At 37.5% G+C, this 23,408-nt stretch overlaps 1 protein-coding gene across 1 annotated transcript; it reads right to left on the bottom strand.

Moving 5' to 3' along the window:
* Nucleotides 1–1,424: 1,424 nt before the first annotated feature.
* LOC122149058 (terminal nucleotidyltransferase 4B-like) lies at nt 1,425–21,726 on the bottom strand. The gene is made up of 4 exons (XM_042778327.1): nt 20,904–21,726; nt 3,947–4,070; nt 2,192–2,238; nt 1,425–1,617 (listed from the first exon to the last, which is right to left on the bottom strand). The coding sequence occupies exons 1-4, from the start codon at nt 21,383–21,385 to the stop codon at nt 1,425–1,427; spliced, it is 846 nt and encodes a 281-aa protein (XP_042634261.1). The 5' UTR covers nt 21,386–21,726.
* Between the last annotated feature and the right edge of the window lie 1,682 nt (nt 21,727–23,408).

Raw genomic sequence — 23,408 nt, 5'->3', positions numbered from 1 at the left:
CAAAAGGCTCCTTTCACCTGCACGCCCCCTATGAGACTTCGCCCCCCTACATAGTTTTCATAAGACACAACCAAAACAACAATGATAAACATCTTATCCATACCATCTTTGGTGGCATGTTTGTGTCAGTTTGATCGGTTTAAAAGGTGTCGGTGTGGTGCATTAGGAGTTTGTGTTGTGTACCTGGCTGCAAAGGAATCCTCAATGTAAAGCATAGAGGGTCTGTACCCATCCCAGCATGCCTTTCTGCACTTCAGCCTGGCCAAGTACGAAGCCGCAGTCTTAAATCCTATCCCCGTCTTCAGGTAGTAAAATGCCGTCCGTACAGCTCAAAAAACTCTATCAACAGTACACGCTAGGTTTGGTGTTTGAACTACACGCGTCCTCTCTGTAGTGCAGCTGGGAAATAAAACAGCAATTATAACTGTAATTAAACTGTAATGGCTTTGTCTCTTACGCTCACCAAGGCTCCATAATACATACAGTAAAAACAGTAATATTGTGAAATTAGGATTACAACAACTAGCTGGTTTCTTTTTTTTTTATACTTTAAATAGTCCATTCTTTCTGTAATGAAAAACGCTGAATGTTCATCTCAAATCTTTTTTTTTAACAATGTAAAAATCTCTACTGTCACAGTGCAGTGCAGTATGCATGTTTTCAGTAGGATTTATTTTAGGGTACTGTGAGACAGTGTGTGGATTTGACGGAATATGTAGAAGTGTGTTACCTGTCAAGAAGCTGACAACCATGAGGAACAGACTGTATGATCCGATTCCTCCCGTAACCTCATTCAGCTCTCTCTGCAGTAAAAACTGCTTCAAAACCAGCACCAGGTACGGTAATACAGGAAATTGCTGAAACACACACACAAATACACACAAGTCTGCATAATAAATCTGCATAAAGTCAAGACTGCAAACTACAAGACTAAAAACCACCTTGCATATCAACTACAAATCATTCTTCAAGATTAACAGCTACATTCCTAGAATAACATTCTAAAACAAACCAACAAACAACAAAAGAAAAATAAAAAAATGGAAAAAGAACATGAAAGCATGTGGAGGAAGAGTATGTAGACATTTTTTATTGCGGATTTGCACAGAAAGGGAAAACGAAAAATGAAAAATTGGGTGCTTGGGAGACTTTTTTAACATTTTGAGATGTTGAAAATCAAGTTCAAATGAGTTTCTAAAAACTAAACAGCTCCATCTGAAATCAGCATTTTTGTTTCCCTCTTAATTTATCGCTTGAGCTGAAAGAGGACTTTAAAAAAAAACTCCACACTCACCTGTTTGAAGTCCTTGATGAGCTTTGCAGCTTTAACACCATTCTGTACATTAAAGCTGATGTCCACTTTTACTTCTGTGTGCAAGTCTGTCAGTTTAATGATGGGGAACCTACAAACACACACATGTGTGTTAAAGCACAAGCAGGGGATGTCTGACATCAAAAACAGCCAGCGCATGTGTATGACACAGAGGTGCTCGTACCGTTGCTTTGTCCAGGACTTTGACAGAGTTCTCATCTGCAATTTTTCTCTTGCGCAGCGCCTCTTCCAGAGTCCAGAGAGGTAAAGTCTCCCAGTGACCAAAAACCACCAAGTCTATATCACTGAAATAAAGAGGGAGAAGACAAAAGTGTTAAATATAAGCAAACAAGAATGATTCTCATCTTAATGAATGAGCAATACACTGAATGATGTGTTTGATGACTTTTAATAAACTAAAAATAAACTTATGAAAGGGCACCAGAGTGTTACACATTAATTTATGGACGCTACAAGTGAGTATTAAACTAAACTGTTTCAACAACTAGCATACTTCTGTATTGACACAGACAGATTTATTCTACAAAGCCACAGTTCAGTAATCCAGGTGGTGTATAAAAACAGTATGACTGTGTGAGTGGGATCGTGAGACTGGAGTGTAAAAAAAAAAAAATATAATAATTGCACACAACTCAGGATCACAGGATAAGCAGAGCTAAAATTACAAATATTAATCCCTCTTTGCAAGCACACAAAAAGTACACATACACACTTTTAGATCTACACGTCATAATACTTGCACAAAAAAAACAAAAAAAATAAAAAAACAACATTATAAAATATGAATTTTGTGCTGAGTGGAAAAAATACAGCAAGAGCAAAAAAAAAAAAAAAAAAAGTAAATAAAATCATCATTACCTTGTAGGTAAATACAAGCCTGTGCTAAAGCTGCCAAACACTTGAACCTGAAACAGAAAATAGGAAAACATGTTAAATCTGCCCTTACAAGAATCTAGAAAATATTAGTCCCAACACCCATCCTGTATTCATATTTAAAACAGGAAATATCTATAAATAACAAACAAAACATACATATTCACACCAAACAATACACTCTGATGTTTGAGTACACGAGTGCAATTACTTGCAAAAACACACTTCGATTGAAACTGGTGAGAAAGATGTGACCTCAGACACATGAACATTTCTGGAGATAGAGCTGTAAATTAAAGTATAGTAATCTGTGTATGCTGTCAGTTAACACATAAAATAACATAACATCTAGTGTGCAAAATAAATATAAATAAAAATAAATATACATTTGAGCTAAGTATAAATAAATAATTCAAAACAAGTAGTATACAGGAAGTATTCATTCACACAGGGACTTGGTGTCCTGTATGTGGTTCTAAAAAAACAGCAGGTTAAGTTTACACTGTGCTTACACTGACACAGACTATTCACATTCTTTAGGTAACGTTGAGAAAGTTGTTGAAAATAAATCATCTTTAGTAGTAACCATTAGCAGCTGTTTGCATGTGTGATGCTTTCAGCATACAGTAGAAATGATCATTTTAGGAGCTAGAATGACTGACAATAAATATGCATTCCCAAATTACAGAAAGCAACCAGACACTGGCATTGTGAAGGGGATACTAATTTGGTTTCCTCAATGTGTAAGTGCAGGAAGACAAACACAGCATTGTGGGAGCCAAATATAAACATCATGCCTCTGAAGAACAACTCTGATACAAACGCATGTTCTAGCTACAAGTGCCTTGGCTACTATTCTAACAATATGCACTCATACAGATGTCAAGAAACAAGTGATCCGCTGTTATTACACCAATTAGGTTTCTTTGAAACATTACTCTGCACTCTGAGCTAAATATCAAGAACGTTTCAACAAGAAATAAAACCAGACCTTTTTTCCCTTCAACACAAAGGTCAAATCAGGCTGTTGACACTATTTAGATTATTTTTCAGCTCATTATCCATGCATTTAAAAGTACATTTTAGCAACAGAAGGTCCCGTCACCTCTGGAACACACTGAAGGGTCACTGTTGAGTTTGCTGTGCCATTTTCTTATCAGATTCTGTGCAGCTGAAATTGCCACATCATGTGTCTTTATTATTTTACATTGAACCCCAATTAGAAATATTTCTTTCGCTGCCGGAAAACATCCATAAGCTCCAGTTGTCTTATAGATCTGACATAATTATCTAACTTAAGTAATTAGATGATTAGCCATTACAAAATAGCTAGACTGAGCAATGCAAACTGTAAAAAAAACCACAACAATATAAAGCAAATTCATTGTTAAATCAATAAACATATCCTTTTAGATGTACGGGTGAATTGAGAAGAGTATTTGTTGTATTTATAATGGGTTCCAGTGACAACTTAGAAATGGGGTTTCCTCAAGGCTCTATATTTAAACCACTGCATGTCCATGACAAGTGAACTACTGCGAGAACAAATTCTCATATTGTCTTTGATATTTAAAAGGTCAAGTGGAAGTTCTGAAAAAGTGTTTGTATTTATGCTTCTTTGGCAGGTACCTTATTGATTGTTCCCCACCATCCAAATATTCATGAATACAAAATGATATAAACCCCAAGTAGACAATCATATTAGCTGAAACTGTGTGTGTGTGTGTGAGTAACACTAACCTCGGCATTGGGCCACAAGTCCTTGATGACTCTGTGGATCCTGGCCACCACCTCTAGCCTCATGTGCTCCTCCTCTGGACGAGGAGAAATATACTCATAAAAGTCCTTTATCTCCTCATGCAGGCTGGATAGAGAAAGAGAGAAATTAAGTATAATCAAATACATAATCAAAGAGTGACTGCATTATTGGCAATAAAGCTCTTTAATGTTTAACACAAATACTACATCAAAGTGATTTGGTGGCATAGTACCACATATCTTTAAGCGAGAAAGGGAGTACCATTTTGATTTATTCAATGCTCCCCTTCTGAATAAAAGTATAAATTAGTTTTTAAAAAAAAATCTTACTGACACCAAACTTTTGAATGATATTGCTGTCATTTAAGCACTGAGAACATTGGTTAACATGACTCAGGGTAAGAGAAGAACAAAGAAACAAATTCACACCCTAGTTACAGGTAAGTAACCATTCAAAGGCAGGTTACTACAGCTGGGAGAGCTAGTGAGGCTTCTGAGTCAGGAAAGGGAAAGTGTGGTGACAACTCATTATTACACATCTCTAATAATTTGACCCTAGAAAGCAGCACACCATTTAACTCAACCCAACCCAACCTGACCCAGCAGATCAAGTTTATTCCAACATGTTACCTGAACACTAAATTCAAGCAATGGTAGCAGTATTTAACACTGCATGGGCAAACCTGCAGATATACTATACATGCAAGCTGCTTAGAAAAGAAGAATTAATTCACTGAAATAATCTCTTGGTGTCATGGAAGTTCAGTATGTTCAGTAGATGACTGTGCCAAGGTACCTGCTATCACCTCCCCATGCTCTTCCAGCTCTTACTAACACTAGTATTCTGGTGCCAGGTGCCAATCCCATGACCAGGGTTGAATCCGCACATGCATGCCAAACTGGCCGTCATCCTTACTCATGCACACATAGCTGCTGCTGCAGGTGGTTCCATCATTCTGTACATGTGCTAAGTCTGCCCATGACTTAGGTAATGACTCCAATAGACTTCCTGTAGCTCAAACATGGCGCTAACAATGGCAAGGTAATGAGTTTGATTTCTAGGGATTGCAAGAACTGATATAACATACACAATAAATGCAATGTAAGTTGCTTTGGATAAAAGTATGGCAAAATACATAAATGTAAATTAGAAAAAAATTAAATCAATTCATACATAGTAGCCAGGGCTGTGCAATTAATGGCATGCGATTGTCATGCACATCTCGTCAGTAAAGCCAGTTCTGTGATTGGTAGTAAATCACCATCACCTGCTTTCAGATGAAGCAGCATTTAATACACAGAGCCATAGTTCACTAACATGCTATGCAATAGGGATGTAACGATTCACTCAACTCACGATTCAAATCGATTCACAATTTTGATTTCACGATTCGATTCACAATTGTTTTTTAACAAAATGAGATTTAAGACAAATTAAATGAAACGTGTCCTTTTATTATTGCTTGGACAAAATGCTGCACGTTTCTTTGTGAAACTAAAATATAACACTATAATAATACACACTTACATATTATTTCTCTTTTGTTGCTTCTATTGTCTTCATTTGTAAGTTGCTTTGGATAAAAGAGTCTGCTAAATGACCAAATTTAAATATAGTCATGGCCAAAAATATCGGCACCCTTGGTAAATATGATCAAAGGAGGCTGTGAAAATTAATCTGCATTATTAATCCTTTTGATCTTTTTTTTTTTTTTAATCACAAAAATCTAACCTTTCATTGAATAATAAGAATTTAAAATGGGGTGAAATATCATTATGAAAAATGTTTTTCTCTAATACACACTGGCCACAATTAAAGGCACCTTTTTATTCAATACTTTTTGAAACCTCCATTTGCCAGTTTAACAGCTCTAAATGTTCTCCTATAATGCCTGATGAGGTTAGAGAACACCTGACAAGAGATCAGAGACCATTCATTCATCCAGAATCACTCCAGAGCCTTCAGATTCCCAGCTCCATGTTGGTGGTGCTTCTCTTCAGTTTACCACACTCATTTTCTAGAGGGTTCAGGTCAGAGGGACTGGAATGGCCATAGCAGAAGCTTGGTTTTGTGCTCAGTGACCCATTTCTGTGTTGTTTTTTGAGGTTTGAGTTTGGATTATTGTACGGTTGGAAGATCCAAACATGGCCCATTATAAGAGTCAGTCACTTACTGATTTTTTATCTGTTGGTATTTGATCGAATCCATGATGTCATGTGTCTAAACAAGATGTCCAGGACCTCCAGCAGAAATATAGCCCCACATCAAAAACACAGCAGTATATTTCATTGTACACATGGGGTACTTTTTATCCCTGTGTTCACCAAACCCATCTTGAGTGTTTGCTGCTAAAAAGTTCATTTTTTAGTTTCATCTGACCATAGAAGCCAGTCCCATTTGAAGTTCCAGTCGAGTTTTTTTTTTTTTTTTTTTTTTTTTTTGGATGAGCTAGGAGAATTTTTCTTGAAACCCTCCCAAACAACGTGGTGATGTAGGTGCTGTTTGACAACTTTTTTAAGGTTTTCTGACCCCGAGACTCAACTTTTTCTGCAATTTTCCAGCTGTGGTCCTTGGAGAGTCTTTAGCCACTCAAACTCTCCTTCTCACTGTGCATTAGGACAATATAGAGACACGTCCTCTTCCACGCAGATTTATAACATTCTGTTGATTGGAACTTCTTAATTATTGCCCTGATGGTGGAAATGGGAATTTTCACTGCTCTAGCTCTTTTCTTAAAGCCACTTCACTAATTTGTGAAGCTCAATTATCTTTTGCTGCACATCATAAAAATATTCTTTGGTTTTTCTCATTGTGATGACCCCATATGACATCATATGACCCCTTTAAATTGGTTCTATTGGGCATATGTGAACTCGGCAATCATGTTTAAATCCACACAAAAATAAACAGTTCAAGATTCCCAAAACAAGGTTGAAAAATGGACCACGGTGACCATTTAAATCCCTGTTTTGGAAAAATGAAAATCTCAATGTTATGAATTTCAGTTAATCTCAACTTCCTATCTCAACTAATCTTTTTTAGTCTAAAAGGTACATGCACATTAGCTGAACCAGTCTGAACAAAATACACTTTCATACTGATTCAATTTAAAGCAGCAAAATTTATGATACCACTATTGTCAGATTTTACTACTGACTTAGTATGCTAAAAAAGGTGATTTTGTAGATTTTAGTACTATATTTTAACCAAAAGTATAGTGTCTATGTAGGAGTTAACCAACAAGACAGTTAAGATTGCAGAGTGGATTGGCTTGCTCTTTCGTCCTGAGGTTGAACACAAAATCTGTCTGGACACTGCAATTACACCTACACTAAATGAACATTCTTCTTTGGTTATTTCTATATTTGCAAACTGCTAGAGCGGCCTAACATAAAATCCCTTCTCCACATTTGACAGCAAGTGAATGTTGGCGGGCTGCATTTATTTCCTTTGTCACATCTTTAACTTGTGCAGAACAAGGTGTTCAGATTAGGGATGTCAACGATTAATCGATGATCGATTAATTGTCGATAAGAGATGCAATCGATTAAGGCTGTCGATGGTCGGTTTAACCGATTTAATGTTGGGCTGCGAGCGGCTCATGCGCAAAACACGTGCGAGCGGCTGTGAGTGACTGTATATAAAAGCATCATCATTCATTTACAATGTACAAATTAAGCTTTTAATGTGATTTAAACTTTAAAGTACATTAAAATAGAAACAACATAAAAGTTCTTCAACATAAAAAGCAATAGAAATGTAGTAACTAAGTCATTTCATCAGATAACTGTTTCATATAGTGCGCTTTGCAGGGCTGCGGGACACAGGACAGGTAGTCTATTCATTCCTACAACTTGTTAATTCGTTTCTGTGACTTATTAATTTGTGGCAACTGTCCATGTTTCATTAATTTTGTTCCCTAAATAACCCATGATTTAAGTGAAATAAGGGAACAAATTAATAAATCGAACGAATTCTTAATTCATGAAATCTATAATTTCCCTTCCCATGTTTACCAAGAGATGCGAAAACAGTTATTAAAAGTGAAATATAATAAAATAAACCTGCGAAATTAGAGGGTTAGACTGTGAAGATTTAGGAAAAGAAACAATGCCTATATGTTATTGAATTTGTGGAAATTCTTAAACACCCGGCAAACCAGAACAAAGCCGCGTAAATAAAGACTATGGGCTCGAACGGCATCCAGAGGCACGCTCGCGATCTAACATTATCCTATTATTCCTCTAATAAACAAAGCTTTTATACCACACTTGTCATAACCAGAGCTTATAATTTGTAAATAAATAATTGCTGGATTCAAAACAGCGATTAATAGGCGCTGTGACCGACACAATACGTTTTCCCGGAGCATTCAGTGATGTCACTAAACGGTGACGCCGAGCATCGTTCGCAAGTTTCTGCATGGACCTACAGTATAGGGTAAGGGTTTTCGAGCCCTGGGACAAAATGGGATGTTTTAAGGAAAATGTATAGCCTATATAAGTAATAGGCCCAGCATAAAAATTACAATTTGTTTTCATAATTGTTTTTTTGTTTTTTAAATATGCGAAATATATCTGACTTAAATAATTAAGATAGGCTAACGGATTTAAAACAGAAGTGTGGCGGCGCTCCATAAGTTCACAGAAAGAAAAGAAAAAGGATGACAACGCATTCTATTTGTTTGCTTTATTTTTCAAGAGTGCAAACCTGTTTTTATTGTGTGTGCTCACAAATGAAAGGAAACACTTTTGTGGAAAATGTTTTTTTTTTTTTTTTTTTTTTTTTATGTCTCAGCTGTTTAGATCGCGCCGGAGCCTGCTGCACACTTATATTCTAGCGATTCAAACTTACATCGCAGTCTGTTCATTATCAAAATAAAATTAGGCTATAGACTGTTGTATACCGGTTCACTCTGTTATGAATAGACCGTAGTATACCGGCTCACTCTGCTGTTATGCAAAGGACGTTTTTGCTCATAAGAGGATCATCTTTTCCGTCTATAGCCTATGCGAATGCGTCTTAAGTAAAAGCCTAGTTTACATTATAAATAATAGTTTAACATTCAAATACATTGCGAATATGGCAACATTTCGATTTGTGCCGAATGAGACATGAGCAATAACCTCCAAATAAAATCTAGCCAAAGCAACGCGCTCTCTCGCCCTCGTCTGCACGCATGCACTGTCACAATCTGATGCACTGTATGCCGGATTTTTAAAAACAAATAGGGCTAACGGAACGCAAAAATTAAAAATCTGACATTTTCTAGGACAGAGTCCAGCAGGATCAAATTAATGTGAGCAACAGTGTTTTGGTGCAGCAGCGCCGATGTAAGCAGTTCACTTAATGCGCAGCGCAGTCACACAGTTACGTTTGGGATAATTTCATTTTAAATACCATAATGTCAGTTGAAAACATTGCAATTGTGTTTTAAAATACAACAACGAGCACCACAAAACCATTTAAAGAGGTGCGTTCAGCGGTCTCCGTGCAGGCAAACAGTCAACAAACTAAAATGACCTCAAACGTATGGCGCGCTCTCTTCATTTTATCAAATGATCATAATCACATCTATTCATTTTACAGTTCTGCTACTAGCATTTTCAGACTAAAACCCCTTTAATTCAAGTGAGAAGCATTGTGTGTGTGTGTGTGTGTGTGGCTTTTGCACATCCTGTCATGCCGGTGACTGCGTGGATGCAATAGACGCATTTTGCAGCATTATGGTTAACGATTAATCGATTAATTGATCGTTAATTTAAACGAGGATCGATCATGGAAATAATCGAAATTTGACATCCCTAGTTCAGATACCTGATAACTAAAGTTCTCATTTGAACTTAAACTAACCTGAAAGTCAAAAGTAAGAGTGTGAGAAATAAAACGCTTTCCTACATCATCTGCAGAGGCATTTTAGAAATTTTGGACAGGTGAGAAACAATCACACCCTGAAGAACAATTTGCACTCTGGGAATTCTAGACATCTTATTACTTAAGAGGATACTCCACCCCAAATTGAAAATTTTGTCATTAATCACTTAGCCCCCCATGTTGTTCCAAACCCGTAAAAGCTTTGTTCATCTTCGAAACACAATTTCTGATATTTTGGATGAAAACCGGGAGGCCTGTGACTGCCCCACAGACTGCCAAGTAAGTTACACTGTCAAGTGATCCAGAAAAGTATGAAAGACATCGTCAGAATAGTCCGTCTGCCATCAGGGGTAAGTGTATAACTTACTTGGCAGTCTATGGGACAGTCACACGCCTCCCGGGTTTTTCACCCAAAATACCTTAAATTGTGTTCAGAAGACGAACAAAGCTTTTACAGGTTTGGAATGACATGGGGCTAAGTGATTAATGACAAAATTTTCATTTTGGGGTGGAGTATCCCTTTAAAAATGAGACTCACTTCTTAAAAATGCTCAGAATTATTCAAAATTCACCTTATATCACAGTGAGAAAGAACTGGTTACATGAAGGTAAAGGTCCACTAAACTGGCCTTTGCTTATCTAAGTGGAAACTCTGAATGGAAACTCATATTTTCTATCTAAAGGAAGGTCTTAGTACCGCCAGTCACTCAGGTTCAACAAACAAGTCATGCAAATTAAGCATAAATACCAACACAGACACACAAATGCACAAGTCTCTTCTGGGGATCAGATCAATGTCTAAGCACATTTGTCGGTCCGTGCTGGTAAAACTAAACAGCATGGAAAAATTTTCAGCCGTGGGCATGATGCTCTGTAGAGGCAGTCTGACAGCATTCATCATAGCTAACCACCACTGCAACATGAATACACCTACTGCAGATGCATGCTCATGATTCCACAGACACAGGCCATTGGGTCTGTGTGTTCTAACATATTTATAGAGCAGCTCTGCCAATACTGTCAATGTCCTATGAAAGTATTGGCATGCTGAGTAAAAAAAAATGTTTTTTACTGGCCCACATATATACTTTTAATATATTTGCTAGAAAAATTGCCATTTTACAAAACTTGTGGTCATTAATTAACTCTCTTCTTTTACAAATTTCCTTAATGAGCTGGAAATTAGCCATCCTTTATTGGGTCCTGACTCCTGACTTATTCAAAGATCAGACATATTAACACAAACACACACACTTTCATATAATCGTTAATCAAAAATATAAAATACAACTAATGAGCAGTTGTGTGTGTGTGCACCTCATAGATAGAGATGTATTTTTGTGCTTATGTAAATATCAGGTTTATTCAAAGTGCATCTGTATGTTTGCATATGGGTGTGTGTTTGCAAAGTGTGTGACCTAAGAAAGTAAGATTAGTCCAAGAAACGAAACTGAAAGAGAGCAAAAGTGGAAACACAGGGCCTAAATGACCTCTTGATAGTTCCATATCTGCTTTAGCAACACTCTCACAAAAAATGCAAATGGACAAGAGAGAGCAGAAGCAGACATACTTGACTAATCAAATCTAAGATGAAAAGTAAAAAAAAAAAAAAAAAAAAAAATTGAAAGCACTTTATACCTAACGATATACCGGTATGACGTTTATCACGGTTTGAACGTGCACGGTTATCATACTGTAATCATTTGCATATCTACGGTTTTAAAAAATACTCTCACCTGCACATATGCAACTTATTTCCGCTCCGCTCCTTCACTCTGCATTCACTTGGCTGCTTACACGCACATACAGCAGAGAAAACAACAGAGATTATATCTAATCTCCATCCCCACCGAAAAAAAGGTAAATCTGCAGTATGGGAATACTTCGGATATATATATATAAAAATTAACTCGGGGTTGTCATTGAGAACAGATGCAATTTGTAAAAAATGCGGAAGCAAAGTAGCTGCAAAAGCAGGCAATACATCCAACATGTTAGCACATATTCGCGGACACCATCCCTCCGTGCAGATAAAGGTGTCGCATTTACAACAAGTTAAAAGTTAAGGCCGTCTGATTTCCGTGAAGCACTGGGAATCCCAGTGCAGGCCTGAACATGGAATTTACAGTACTATAATTAGGATGTCACGTAAAACGCGCAATCTGATGGATGGATAAATCAAAACTAGATATGATATGTGTCTGTGAATATTTATGCGCAAAGTGACTGCTATATAAATTATCTGTTTGTTTCTGCATGTCCCTGAGTGGTGCTGTTTTATTTACTACATACTGAAGTACACGTACATACATAAATGGTGTTTTCAGTGTCTAATAGGGGTGCTCCGGATCAGGATTTTGATAACCGATCGCAGAAAGCAGCATCTGCCGATACGATCACCGATACCATATATTTTTAAAGCCTTATTTTTATCATGTAGAATTCTTTATAGTAATACTCCAATAAGGAAATTTAGACATTTATTCAGGGCCTGAATTTCATTTTTGAAAATGGGGGAAATTTCCCTCTTATAGGTGATTCTTGTGAGAGGGTTCTTTTTTAATTATTTGAGGGGTGGAGGGGAGCATTTTTTAGACATTTTCAAAAATATATATATATTTATTAGGGCTGGGCAAAAAAATAAATTTTTCAATTAATCGTTTTTTTAAAATTATGTCGATTCGATATTGATTCTCAAAAGCCGCAAATTGATCTTTTCCGCTATTTATTTCAGCAAACATTTAAAAGATAATCATAATCTGATTAATGTGAGTCTTTTCATCAGTCTCCTCCACAAGATGTCACCCTCTTATTTACCTTGCGCAATGTTACAACAGAAAGCCTGTCACTCATTCAGCGCTTATCATGGTGGAGATACTGTTGACAAGAACCAAGAACAAAGCAATACGCACGATTTGCAATGCTCAGGTAAAATTCTATAGTAATACTACAAATCTGCAGAAGCATTTGACATCACGCGTAAAAGCCCCATAATTTCCGCAATGAATGAATGAATGAATGAATGAATGAATGAATGAATGGCAGATGGTGCGACGAACTGTTTTGTTTACACAAGCACAGATGACGTACGCTGTGTTTTCAGCCTCTGTCATCTCACTATGATGATATGAGTCACTTCATTATCATTTTACTGTTTAATCTGACAAAAAACTACCGTCATATCACATACACAGCAGCTGCAAGTTCCTCACGGCAACCCGTCAAAATAAAAGTTTAGTTTCACATGAAGAAACTGTCAAAAATATATTTACCTTTATTCAACAATTCCTTTGTCAACAGTCTCCTCTGTGTCTCTCTATATCACCGTATGCTGCGTATTCTCTTCTGTGTCAGCCGCGCCACAAGGATGTACTGTTTCTACGCGTATTTAGCTTTGACAACAGCGCATCGATTCTCAAAAACGGAATATCCATATTAAAAAAAAAAATAAAAATCATACAAGACTCATGGCACTTGTTTTGTTATGAGTTTATATTCCGTCTTCATCTCTGAACTTAAATAGTGACAGGAAATATTAGCATTAGGGCACGCCACTAAAGCTAGTGTTAATACAGTTCGCTGCTAGTAATGGAGAAAGAAAGAATTGTTCCAGTTCCCGTTTCGGTGTACAAAGCTGAAGTGTGGAAGGTTGAAAGGTTCTGAGAATGTTAACCATCTGTATTCATCTATATTTATTTATTTATTTTATTTATTTATTGCTAAGGTTTGCATATGGTGGTGTGTTCTTAATGACAGCTATCCTATATATCTTATTCCTAAAATAAGAAATATCCCAATATATCGCCTTGCTTACAGTATCGCAATGTATCACAACATATCGTATCGCAACCCATGTATCGTGATACGTATCGTATCGCCAGATTCTTGCCAATACACAGCCCTAGTGATGGGAAGCCAATCAATCGGAGCACCCCTAAGTTACAAACATGAACATCAGCAGAGCTGCTCTGAGAGAAAACATAAATACATTTTTCCTAGTTTTATTTGAGAAAAAACATTGTCAAATACACAAGTCTGCTACAACCTGTCAAAATAAAAGTTCGATTTGAAATTATGACAGAAATATATTAGCATTGTACTTCAAAGTTATAACAACAATAATAATATTCTTTATAATAAAATAATGTATTTAAACATTGTTTTCAAGGAATATCATGTTTGTCCATGTTTTAACTACGGTAGAGTATCATTTGAATTTTATCGATTCCGATTCTTTTTGAATCCCAGTTTCTATTCCAAATCTAAAAAACAATAACAAAAATCAAAACCATACACAAAAACTTAAAAACCAAATACCTGTTTCTGAATACCATGAACAAAAATCAACAGGATACATAAAAACTGAACTCTTTAAGAGCTGTTTGTGTGCAATATAGAACTACATGATTCTGGATAAATTTAGTTTGTTTGTTAGTTTTTTCCCCAATGGAAGTTGTGGTTCTCTCTTGATTCTGAAGGAAAAAAATATTTTTAATAAAAGGATTTTCCCATTTGATAACATTTTAAAATTTAATCAAAATGTTAACGTATGATATAGATATACATTAGGTGTACAGCTTTATTTTATTTTATTTTTTTTAATTAATTTATTTATTTATTTATTCAGAAGGGAGACTTCAATACCGTCATTAAAATGGTTTCAAGTTTGTTGTAATAAAGGATTTGTTCACTCAAATAACTTAAGAGTCATTGTTACTGATAAGAATTATTGTTTAATATATACCATGAAAACCGTGAAATTTTCATATCGTGAAAATCTCATACCGTTACAACCCTAACACTTAATCTAACTGGAGTTAATTCAATCCCAGCAGGCTGCCTCACAGTTTGAAGAGCACATTTGGCCTCAGTGTCGTCCGCAGCCTGGCTATGGGAAACTGATTACACACAGAGAGTATGAGTTTCGTTTCACAGAATAAGCCGTTCAGATCAGTTTCAATTCTCCAGAGCAGCCTGTTGTGTCCTCCAATCAGGCACAATCAGTGTGCAGTTTACTCCCAGTGTCAGCCAATCAGAGAGCAGACTCTGTTGCTAGGAAACCCTTCACTCAACACAATTTTTACTGCTACTGCTGTGGAGTGACTGACTCACACCCAACACACACTCAGAGTGAGTTATCCTAAACACTGACATCACACAATCATCCTGATTTATATGTATGAGTGGAAATATTGCAAAGCCCCAATATAAATGCCAACTTTTTTGTTTTTAATTCAAACATACCATTGACTGATCCAGTACATCTGTTTAAAGTTAACATGAATGGCATCTATTTTCTAAATGAATGCTATAGACCTTTTATTGTGAACAATTAATCTAAACCCCATTTAAACCCTGCACATGCAAGCTCACGTTCATCTGCCTACAGTTTGAGTACATCTCTAACATCTCAACATCCTACCAACAACTGATATGTGGAATCAAGTCCCCATTCTACACTGTTTTGCATTAATCCGTTTACACTCTGATATGTCACAATACTGATCTTTATCCCCAAAGAGAAAATCTGTCTCTACTTTCCCGTTTCATTGTGACTTAACAAAGAACAGTGTTAATTCACACATACTTCAGTGGCACAGGAAGTTTGTACCTTTAAGCTTCTCTCTGTAAATGTGTCTGCAGAGTGACAATGAGCCTCTGTGCTAAAATAATATGACTTGTCAGTATCATGTTGGTTATGAGTGTAATCACTATTTTGGTCATCTGCTGGCTGAGATCAGGACTGCTGTTACTAGTCTTTCCTCTTTAGACGTCACATACAGCAGCAGCTCATAGGGCCCTGAAATTGAAGTCTGAAAATAGGGGGAATTCCTCCTTTAAGCCCGTGGTCACACTACACTTCAAGCATGTGAAATTTGTGTTCGGACACTGCAACGGTTGTGGTATGACCTCATGCTCTGCAGCATCTTTTTTAAAAACTTAAATTCAACACAAACAATAATAATACACCTAAAATGTAAAAACATACGAACTACTCCACTTTCCTGCAGCGCTGCAGTTTTTTTTAATTTAAATTATTTTAATTCAGATAGGAGGTCATGCTTTCATCTGCCGTTGGTCACACAGCGTCACATGATGCAAATTCACAGGCCAGAGTTCACCAACTTTGGAATGCAGCGAAATCTGAAAACTTTTTGCACGGGCTTGTGTTTCCGGTCTGATGGATTCGCATGCGTATAAATGGAATGAAAAGTGTAGTGTGACCGTGGCTTTTGGGTGGGGGTTGTACTCAAGATACAAATGCACATTTATAATCATAATCAGATGCATACTATTACTTTTGGCAAAAACTTTATTACAAAACTGACATTTAACAATTACTTAAACAGGTAGCCTAGTTAAGGGCACAGGTCTTCAGTTACACTACTGTTCAAAGGTTTGGGAAAACAATTTACAAATCACTATTTCCACAAAAAAAAAAAATATTTAGCACAATTTTCAATATTGATATTAATGATACAAAAATGAAAGAGATCTGCACTCATCCAGATTCACCCCAAAAGGAACATTTTCGGGTATGGCACGGAGGAAGGGTTAATACACGAAAACATTCTGCACTCTTGCACCTTTTTGTACATATTTTGTAACCACCGAGCAATAAATGAAATAAGTCCTTTGGGCTGAATCTGGACGAGTGCGGATCTCTTTCATCCTTGCATCACTGTATTTTTTTGGAGCTACACACCTTATGTTATTTGCCTACTGGATTTTTTGGACGAGTGTTTAGCGTTACAAGCTTTTCTATTTGTGGACAATATTGACATTAAGAAATGTTCCTTGAGCACCAAATAAGCATATAGAATGATTTCTAAAGGATCATGCGACACTGAAGATTGGAATAATGGCTTTTGAAAATACAGATTTACAGATTGACTGCAGGTTTATATTTAGGCTAAATGTCCAAAATTGGAAATGCAGAATTTATATGAATATGGTGCAGATGCCAAAACATTGTCTTGTGTTGACTGAAGGTCCATGTTGAACTCTCATCTAGATGTAAATTGGACAATGTTCAGTGGTGAATCACTAACATTCAAGCTATTACATAAGTTCAAAGTGCACCCACTCAACTCTGACTCAGTCAAGTCTGACCAAAACCTCCCTGGCACATTCAATGGGGCAAAGCATAAACAAATGACCATTTCATGTTGCTAGGCACAGCATGACCTGCTGTCAGCTGAGCATGTGGAGTCAGTCTGTTGCTTTGCAGCCTCAATACTCAGCAGACCATAACAAACCACATTCAAACTAAACACTATCACACATGCTAAAACACAATCAGTCAATAGATATATGCTAACAGCTCAGTCTCTCTCTCAATTCTCCTATAGTCTACATCTGGTATAAACATACCACATATGTAATCAAAAGGAGCCGATATTGATTAGATTCTTCATTCAGTGACAAAGGTTTTAACAAATTAGTACACAGGAATATTGTGAAAGAGATAAAGTACAGTCTGTCAGACAACAGCATTATACACAGAGGCAACTTTCCAGCAAAGAAAAAAAAATACACTGAAAAGAAGTGTTTCATTCATCCAATTAAACAAATTTAGGGTAATGATTGATGAAAACAGCTTTCTTATAAGGGAAAGATGCATGAGAACACATGGTGGGGGCAGCTTTTATTATGAATAACTGTTAGACAACCTTCCAAAAAAAAACTTGTATCTGCTGTAAACTCAGTTATAGTGTTCTATATGCTGCCATATTAAAGGGATACTCCACCCTAAAAAGAAAATTTTTGTCATTAATCACTTACCCCCATGTTGCTCTAAACATGTAAAGCTCCTTTCGTCTTCGCGGAACACAATTCAAGATATTTTAGATAAAAACCTGGAGGCTTGAGACTGTCCCACAGACTGCCAAGAAAATAACAGTGTCAAGGTCCATAAAAGCTATGAAAGTCGTCATCAGAATACTCCATCTACCAAAAAGCAACACTTTTTGTAAGCGAAGAAAACAAAAATAACTTCAATTGTGTTCCGAACACAAACTGAGCTTTTACAGGTTTGGAACAACATGGGGGTAAGTTATTAATGACAAAATTTTCATTTTGGGGTGTATCCCTTTAAGCCAAATTATGCCAGAACTAGTGTTGACCCGGTATTTCTGCCAGATGAGTTCTTGCTGAGTGCTGTAATGTGCACGAGGGTGTCTGGGACAGTCATAGAGCTCTAATGCATGGCTCAAAACACATTCTCTTATCTTCAAATCTTGCTGCAAGTGACAGAATCAGTATTCTATTACAATATTTTATATTACATTTAGCCCCTTTCCACCAACTTGCAATGCCTCCCTCATGTCCCATTGCAACTGGTTAACCTAATGACAGTGATTGATGAATATAAGCTGAACCTCAATTGCAGAAAACAGAGCTATAATGGGAAAAGCAGCAGCCACAAGGAACCTTGCTTAATGTTTTGTAATGGATATAAAGCTACAAACTACTATAACAAATAACTGCATGCAGTGATCATCTTTAGTTGAAGACGTACTAATGTACAATTCTTTAAAGTTTCAGCATGACCAAAAACTACTCAAAACATTAACTCAGGACACCATCTGTTCAGCAACGCTTTTAGAATACAAATGAATGATAGTGTATTTGTGTCCAAAAATATAGCCTCAGCATCGTTTCAGAAAGAGGCCAGTGCACTGAACTCCTCTCATCCTACACTTAAAAAAACATTGAGAAGACCCAACATAAAAAATTCAGCAGCAGCACATCAAAGCGTGGAGAGAGGATTTCCCCTCTCCTCTCACTGCAGCATAGTTGTCAGGGAGACGAAAGGATCTCAACTCACTCTGATTGGCTGGAAGCACCGTGACATCACAGAGACGGGGATCGTGTGTCAGCTGTGAGGGGGAGCATTTGTTTTTGGGCAGAACAGGGAAGGAACTTGCTCAACACACAGAGAATATAAACAGAAAAATCTCTCCACACTCAGGCAGACCCATAAAACCATCTGTCCCTTTTCTAACACCTCCGAACAGAACAGCGAAAATGATTATAAAGTGAAATTAGCCTCCAACTAACACATCCACGAAAGATTTCTATGATGTAGGTTGGAAATATTTAGTGCTGTGGGAACCAAGCACATTTCACATCCTGCTTTTCGGCTTGCAAGACATGACAAAGACTAAAATCCACAACAAATGATCCCAGAACCAGATTAAAATCTTTAAGGAATCTCAGACATGTGCTCTGAAATTCAAAGCTACAGGTGTGCCAATCTGCGCTTAATCTGTGCATTTCACCATATGTCTACAAGATGGAGCTGACAGAAGTCATTCATTGCAGAAACAGGACAAACAGTGAGGGGGGATCAAGTAAGAAGGTCAATACGGTGAGGACTAGAGGAATGCTCTTATGCAAACACTCTGCTAACATTACTATAAATGAGGACAAGGCTTGCTGGCTGTATTTTGCTCTGGGCTCCACAAGCTGCTGCACATATCACAAAGTAGGGTAATCTGAACCTTCAACAAACCACCACCACCACACCCATTACACCCAATTCGAAAATCACTACACAATCCACAATCCAGCACTGCTTTCACATGCTTCACCTCATACCATTTGACAATCGACCTCTGCTGCACACTAAAAGATGTGCTTATGGACATTTAATGCCCTTAATAAAGTACAGCCATTATAATCTAATTGAACCTCTCTTGGTACATGAAATTTGTGGTTTGACTTTGAGAGTAAGTTGCTGCTTTGTTTTCATTTCATACATTCAATATCTAAAGAGATTAGCCAATAAAGAAATTTCTGCCATTTACTTTTGTTGATCTTTGGAACACAAATTCACTATGACTTCAGAATGACTTCGGGGTAAAGTAAATAATACTTTCATTTTTTGAGTGAACAATCCCTTTCGAGGCGTTTTATTCATATCAGAATAGCAATAAAACTGGAAGTCAGGAAAGAAGTCAATGTCATCATGACTTATGATTATTAAGTAACCTGAGTGTGAAGTGCAAGGTGTAGATTATTGACTGACTGGAAGGAGGATAATGATTAATAGAGGCAGTACTACATACAGTAGAGCAACTCTGTGTAAGCATTACACGTACAGTAATTCATACAGTACTATTTGGGATTGGTCTCATTTAATAAATTCATGCACACAAGGGAAAAAAAATCCACTGAGATATGTAATCATAATGGGAAATAAATAAACCTTCAACTTCTATATTAATTAAACATTTTGACGTGCTCAATTTTCCCCCAATTATTCAGTCAGTTTACAAAAAAAAAGTTTCTACTGTAAAACATAACTTAACAGGGGCTCTCCATCAAACTGTGTCAAGCTGATACAAAGTAACTACATTTCTTCTTGTAGTACTAACCACTGTAGTAACTATGGCATTTATGACAGAAACCATGCATTATTTTGCCCGTAAATAGCAGCAGCTAATGATGAAAATTGTCATCATTTACTATCCCTCATGTCATTCCAAACCTGTATGACTTTCTTTTACAGAACATAAAAGAAAGAGTTACTTTTTGACCACACAAAGTCAAAGTCACCAACATTCTTCAAAACATCTTATTTCAAGTTCCACAGAAGAAATACACTGCACAGCTTTGGAACGACAAGAGGGCTGAGTAAACGATGACAGAATTTCGTTTTGGGGTGAACTATCCCTTTAAGACTAAATGGACTTTGAGAGAGCTCTTGCTACTTGTGATTTTAGGGATTCTTGCACTAGAGATGTCAGGGGAACAGCAGACAAGCCAGCGCAGGTCATTTAAATGGAAGGATGGCTCGGATACCCTAGACATGCCAAATATGGTGAAGAAACGTCTCGAACGTCAAACCAGCTAGAACCTAATAGTTATTTTAGTGAATGGACGGTCGCAGGTCCAACACCGTGCTGTTATAGTCTGCCTCTTCAGGTCACGACATGTTAAACATGTACTGAACCACCCTCATAGTGTCAACGCGTAGGCCAGCTCCTGAATCCGAGCAACACACTGGGCCCTGTATCATCATACACCCACACATATAAACCTGGTTTCATCACTCACCCCACAATGCCTTCCGAGTAGTTTCTGCTCTTCCACGGTGTGCACGTGTAAATGTCCTCCGCCCCATCCGTCAGCAGCAGACTCCTGTTAAAGCCAAAGGTGCTCGCCTTGTTGTCTCTTCTCCTCTTGCTTGGCAACTCCGTTCCCACTCCCGCGACCCTGCTGCCACCCACTTGCCCCCCTCCGCCGCCGCTGTTATTGTTGTTATTGCCTTCCAGAGGGATGAAGTCTATTTGTTCGGGGACCTTACTGTCGAGTTTGGATCCAGACATCCCCTGATGATCCGTGCGCGTGCCGCTGCTGTCGGCCGCGTTGCTCGACGCTCCGTCGCCTCCACCGCTCGTCAGTTTGGCGCTGGCTGTGTTGCAGTTGTTGTGGAAGTAGAGGTTTCCCAGCGTCTGCGTCGTTTCCCAGATGTGCATCCACAGGTTGTTGGCAGGTCCGCGCTGCTCTGGCTGAAACCAGGCGATTCTAGGATCCATCAAACGCTGAGCTGCTGTAGGCGCACTTGCCCCCAGAGCAGAGCCAGGCTCGGTTCTCTTAACCCGCTAACGGGAACACTAAACGCTGCTAAAATATCCTGTGCAGGTCCATCAAACGTTTCTCGGGACAAAAAAGAAACACCAGTGTAAACGGACTGTAAAAAGACGTTGTAAAAAAACGGTAACCGTCAGACCTCAACGCACGAGGAATGTAGAAACACGAGTGTCGTCTGTGTCACTGCCGCTGACCCGTTTCTATCGGAGATTGTGTGTCTCAATGGCGGACAGACCCAGCGCGACCGCGCATGCGCGGACAAGCGCGAGCGACTGTTACGCAAGAGAGCACGTTACAGTGTCTGTTACGTAACAACAACACTGGGGTTGATACATTGTAGTAATATGAACCTCTCGTTTGTGTTATGTTTCAGACGTTCCCTGTAAAGGTGGCGCTAATCCAGTGAGTCCTATATCTAGTTGGTGGCGTCTCGGTGTTATCTTCTAATTGGATTATTTTGTAATGCAGTGACATAAATTAGATTACTGGGAACAGGAGTCCGCGAATAGAATATAAACAACAGTATTAATACTGTGGGACAGGTCTAACCTCCAGACCCGTGTATATTTTTTTTACCACTTAAAGAGAAAATAACAATAATAATAAAATACAATTCTGTCATAATTTATGCAGTTTCAAATCTGAATTACTTCTTTCTTCAGTGAAACTCAAAAGATGTTAGACAGTAACACACACCTAATATTCGAGAGAGAGAGAGAGAGAGAGCATTAGGAACAGACAGCCTCATTCACTATTCATTTTCTTTATATCTTAATACAGTGCATGTGAATGGTGACAGACTGTATCCTGTAGTGTTCCACAGAACAAAATCAGTCTTTCAGGTTTTGAACAATGTGATGATTGGTAATTGATGACTAAATGATGTGTATTATTTTATGGTGAACAGCTCTTTTGGGTTAATTTCATCTAAATCTCAAGAGATATTTAATCTTATATGCTTTTTCTTTTATTCAGTTGGGGAAAAAGCACATCTACTAAGCATGCTAATGACATATTAAGTTACCAAAAAGTTAAAGATATTGTTAGATCTACAAGACAATGTTTTTGTCACTGTAGACAGGTTAATGATGGATCTAATACAACTCATAAACATCTGATAATCTACTGTTGCTGTGGGCCATAAAATGCTACATCAGTGGGTTTTGTTGTTGTTGTATTATTATGGACTGGGTGAGAGGGAAAACATAGCAACATAACAGTGTGTATTAAAGTAATCCCTGAGCACTGACCATTTCATCATTTTACAGATGATCTCACTGAGGACAAGGACAATTCTTACCAGAAACCCAAAAGCCAGAATATTCAGAGGGGGTAGAGGGGAATCTGTTATGAGACTGGATAACATTGTTTAACTCACACTTTTCAGTTTAAATGCTGAAATCTGATGGTCAATGGAGTATATACATTTAAAAACACAGACACTACTGATTATCCTAATACTTAACAACAACAAGAGACCATTATGATAGTTTATGCTTTAATTAAAGCACTTATATATGTTTGGTTTTACAAACTTTTTTTTATCTTAATTTCTGCAACAAAATAAAACACTCTCACATTACAATAAAACCAAAAGAAAACCAGAGAGGAGTATGGACAGAAAAATACTAAATAAAACAAGGCGAGATGTTTTACAGAGAGTTTGTGCTACAAATCTCTGAAATCTCATTTTCTCTGCAGGTTCTCCAAGTAGCTGATGAATCTCTTCAGGTTGATCCTCATGTTGTCCAGGACACAAAGCTGATCAGGGCTGTATTTTCCTTTGCCTTCTTTTCGCAGCTTTGAATGAACAAAAGGCCAAACTTTGAAAAGCCTGCCATCTAAAGGCCCAGGAACATACTAGAATACAGACAAAACTAGCAATGGCTGTGCTGTGAATGGTCAGACTGTGAATTTATAAAAAGCAGCTGAAAAAGTACTTCACAGTTTTAAAGTGGAGCATTTTAG

This window comes from Cyprinus carpio, chromosome A20, assembly GCF_018340385.1.
Source record: "Cyprinus carpio isolate SPL01 chromosome A20, ASM1834038v1, whole genome shotgun sequence".
Classification (NCBI taxonomy): Eukaryota; Metazoa; Chordata; class Actinopteri; order Cypriniformes; family Cyprinidae; genus Cyprinus; species Cyprinus carpio.
Note: the sequence above shows the minus strand (reverse complement) of the source record. Positions and strands in the feature narration are given on the sequence as shown.

Bases quoted from the DNA above. Each gene is read 5' to 3' on its own strand.
- LOC122149058 (XM_042778327.1), bottom strand. From the start codon at position 21,385: ATGGATCCTAGAATCGCCTGGTTTCAGCCAGAGCAGCGCGGACCTGCC. The intron at 4,071-20,903 runs GTGAGTGATGAA...TTCTCTATCCAG, and splicing joins TACTCGGAAGGCATTGTGGG to CCTGCATGAGGAGATAAAGG. The intron at 2,239-3,946 runs GTTAGTGTTACT...TTTCTGTTTCAG, and splicing joins ACTTGTGGCCCAATGCCGAG to GTTCAAGTGTTTGGCAGCTT.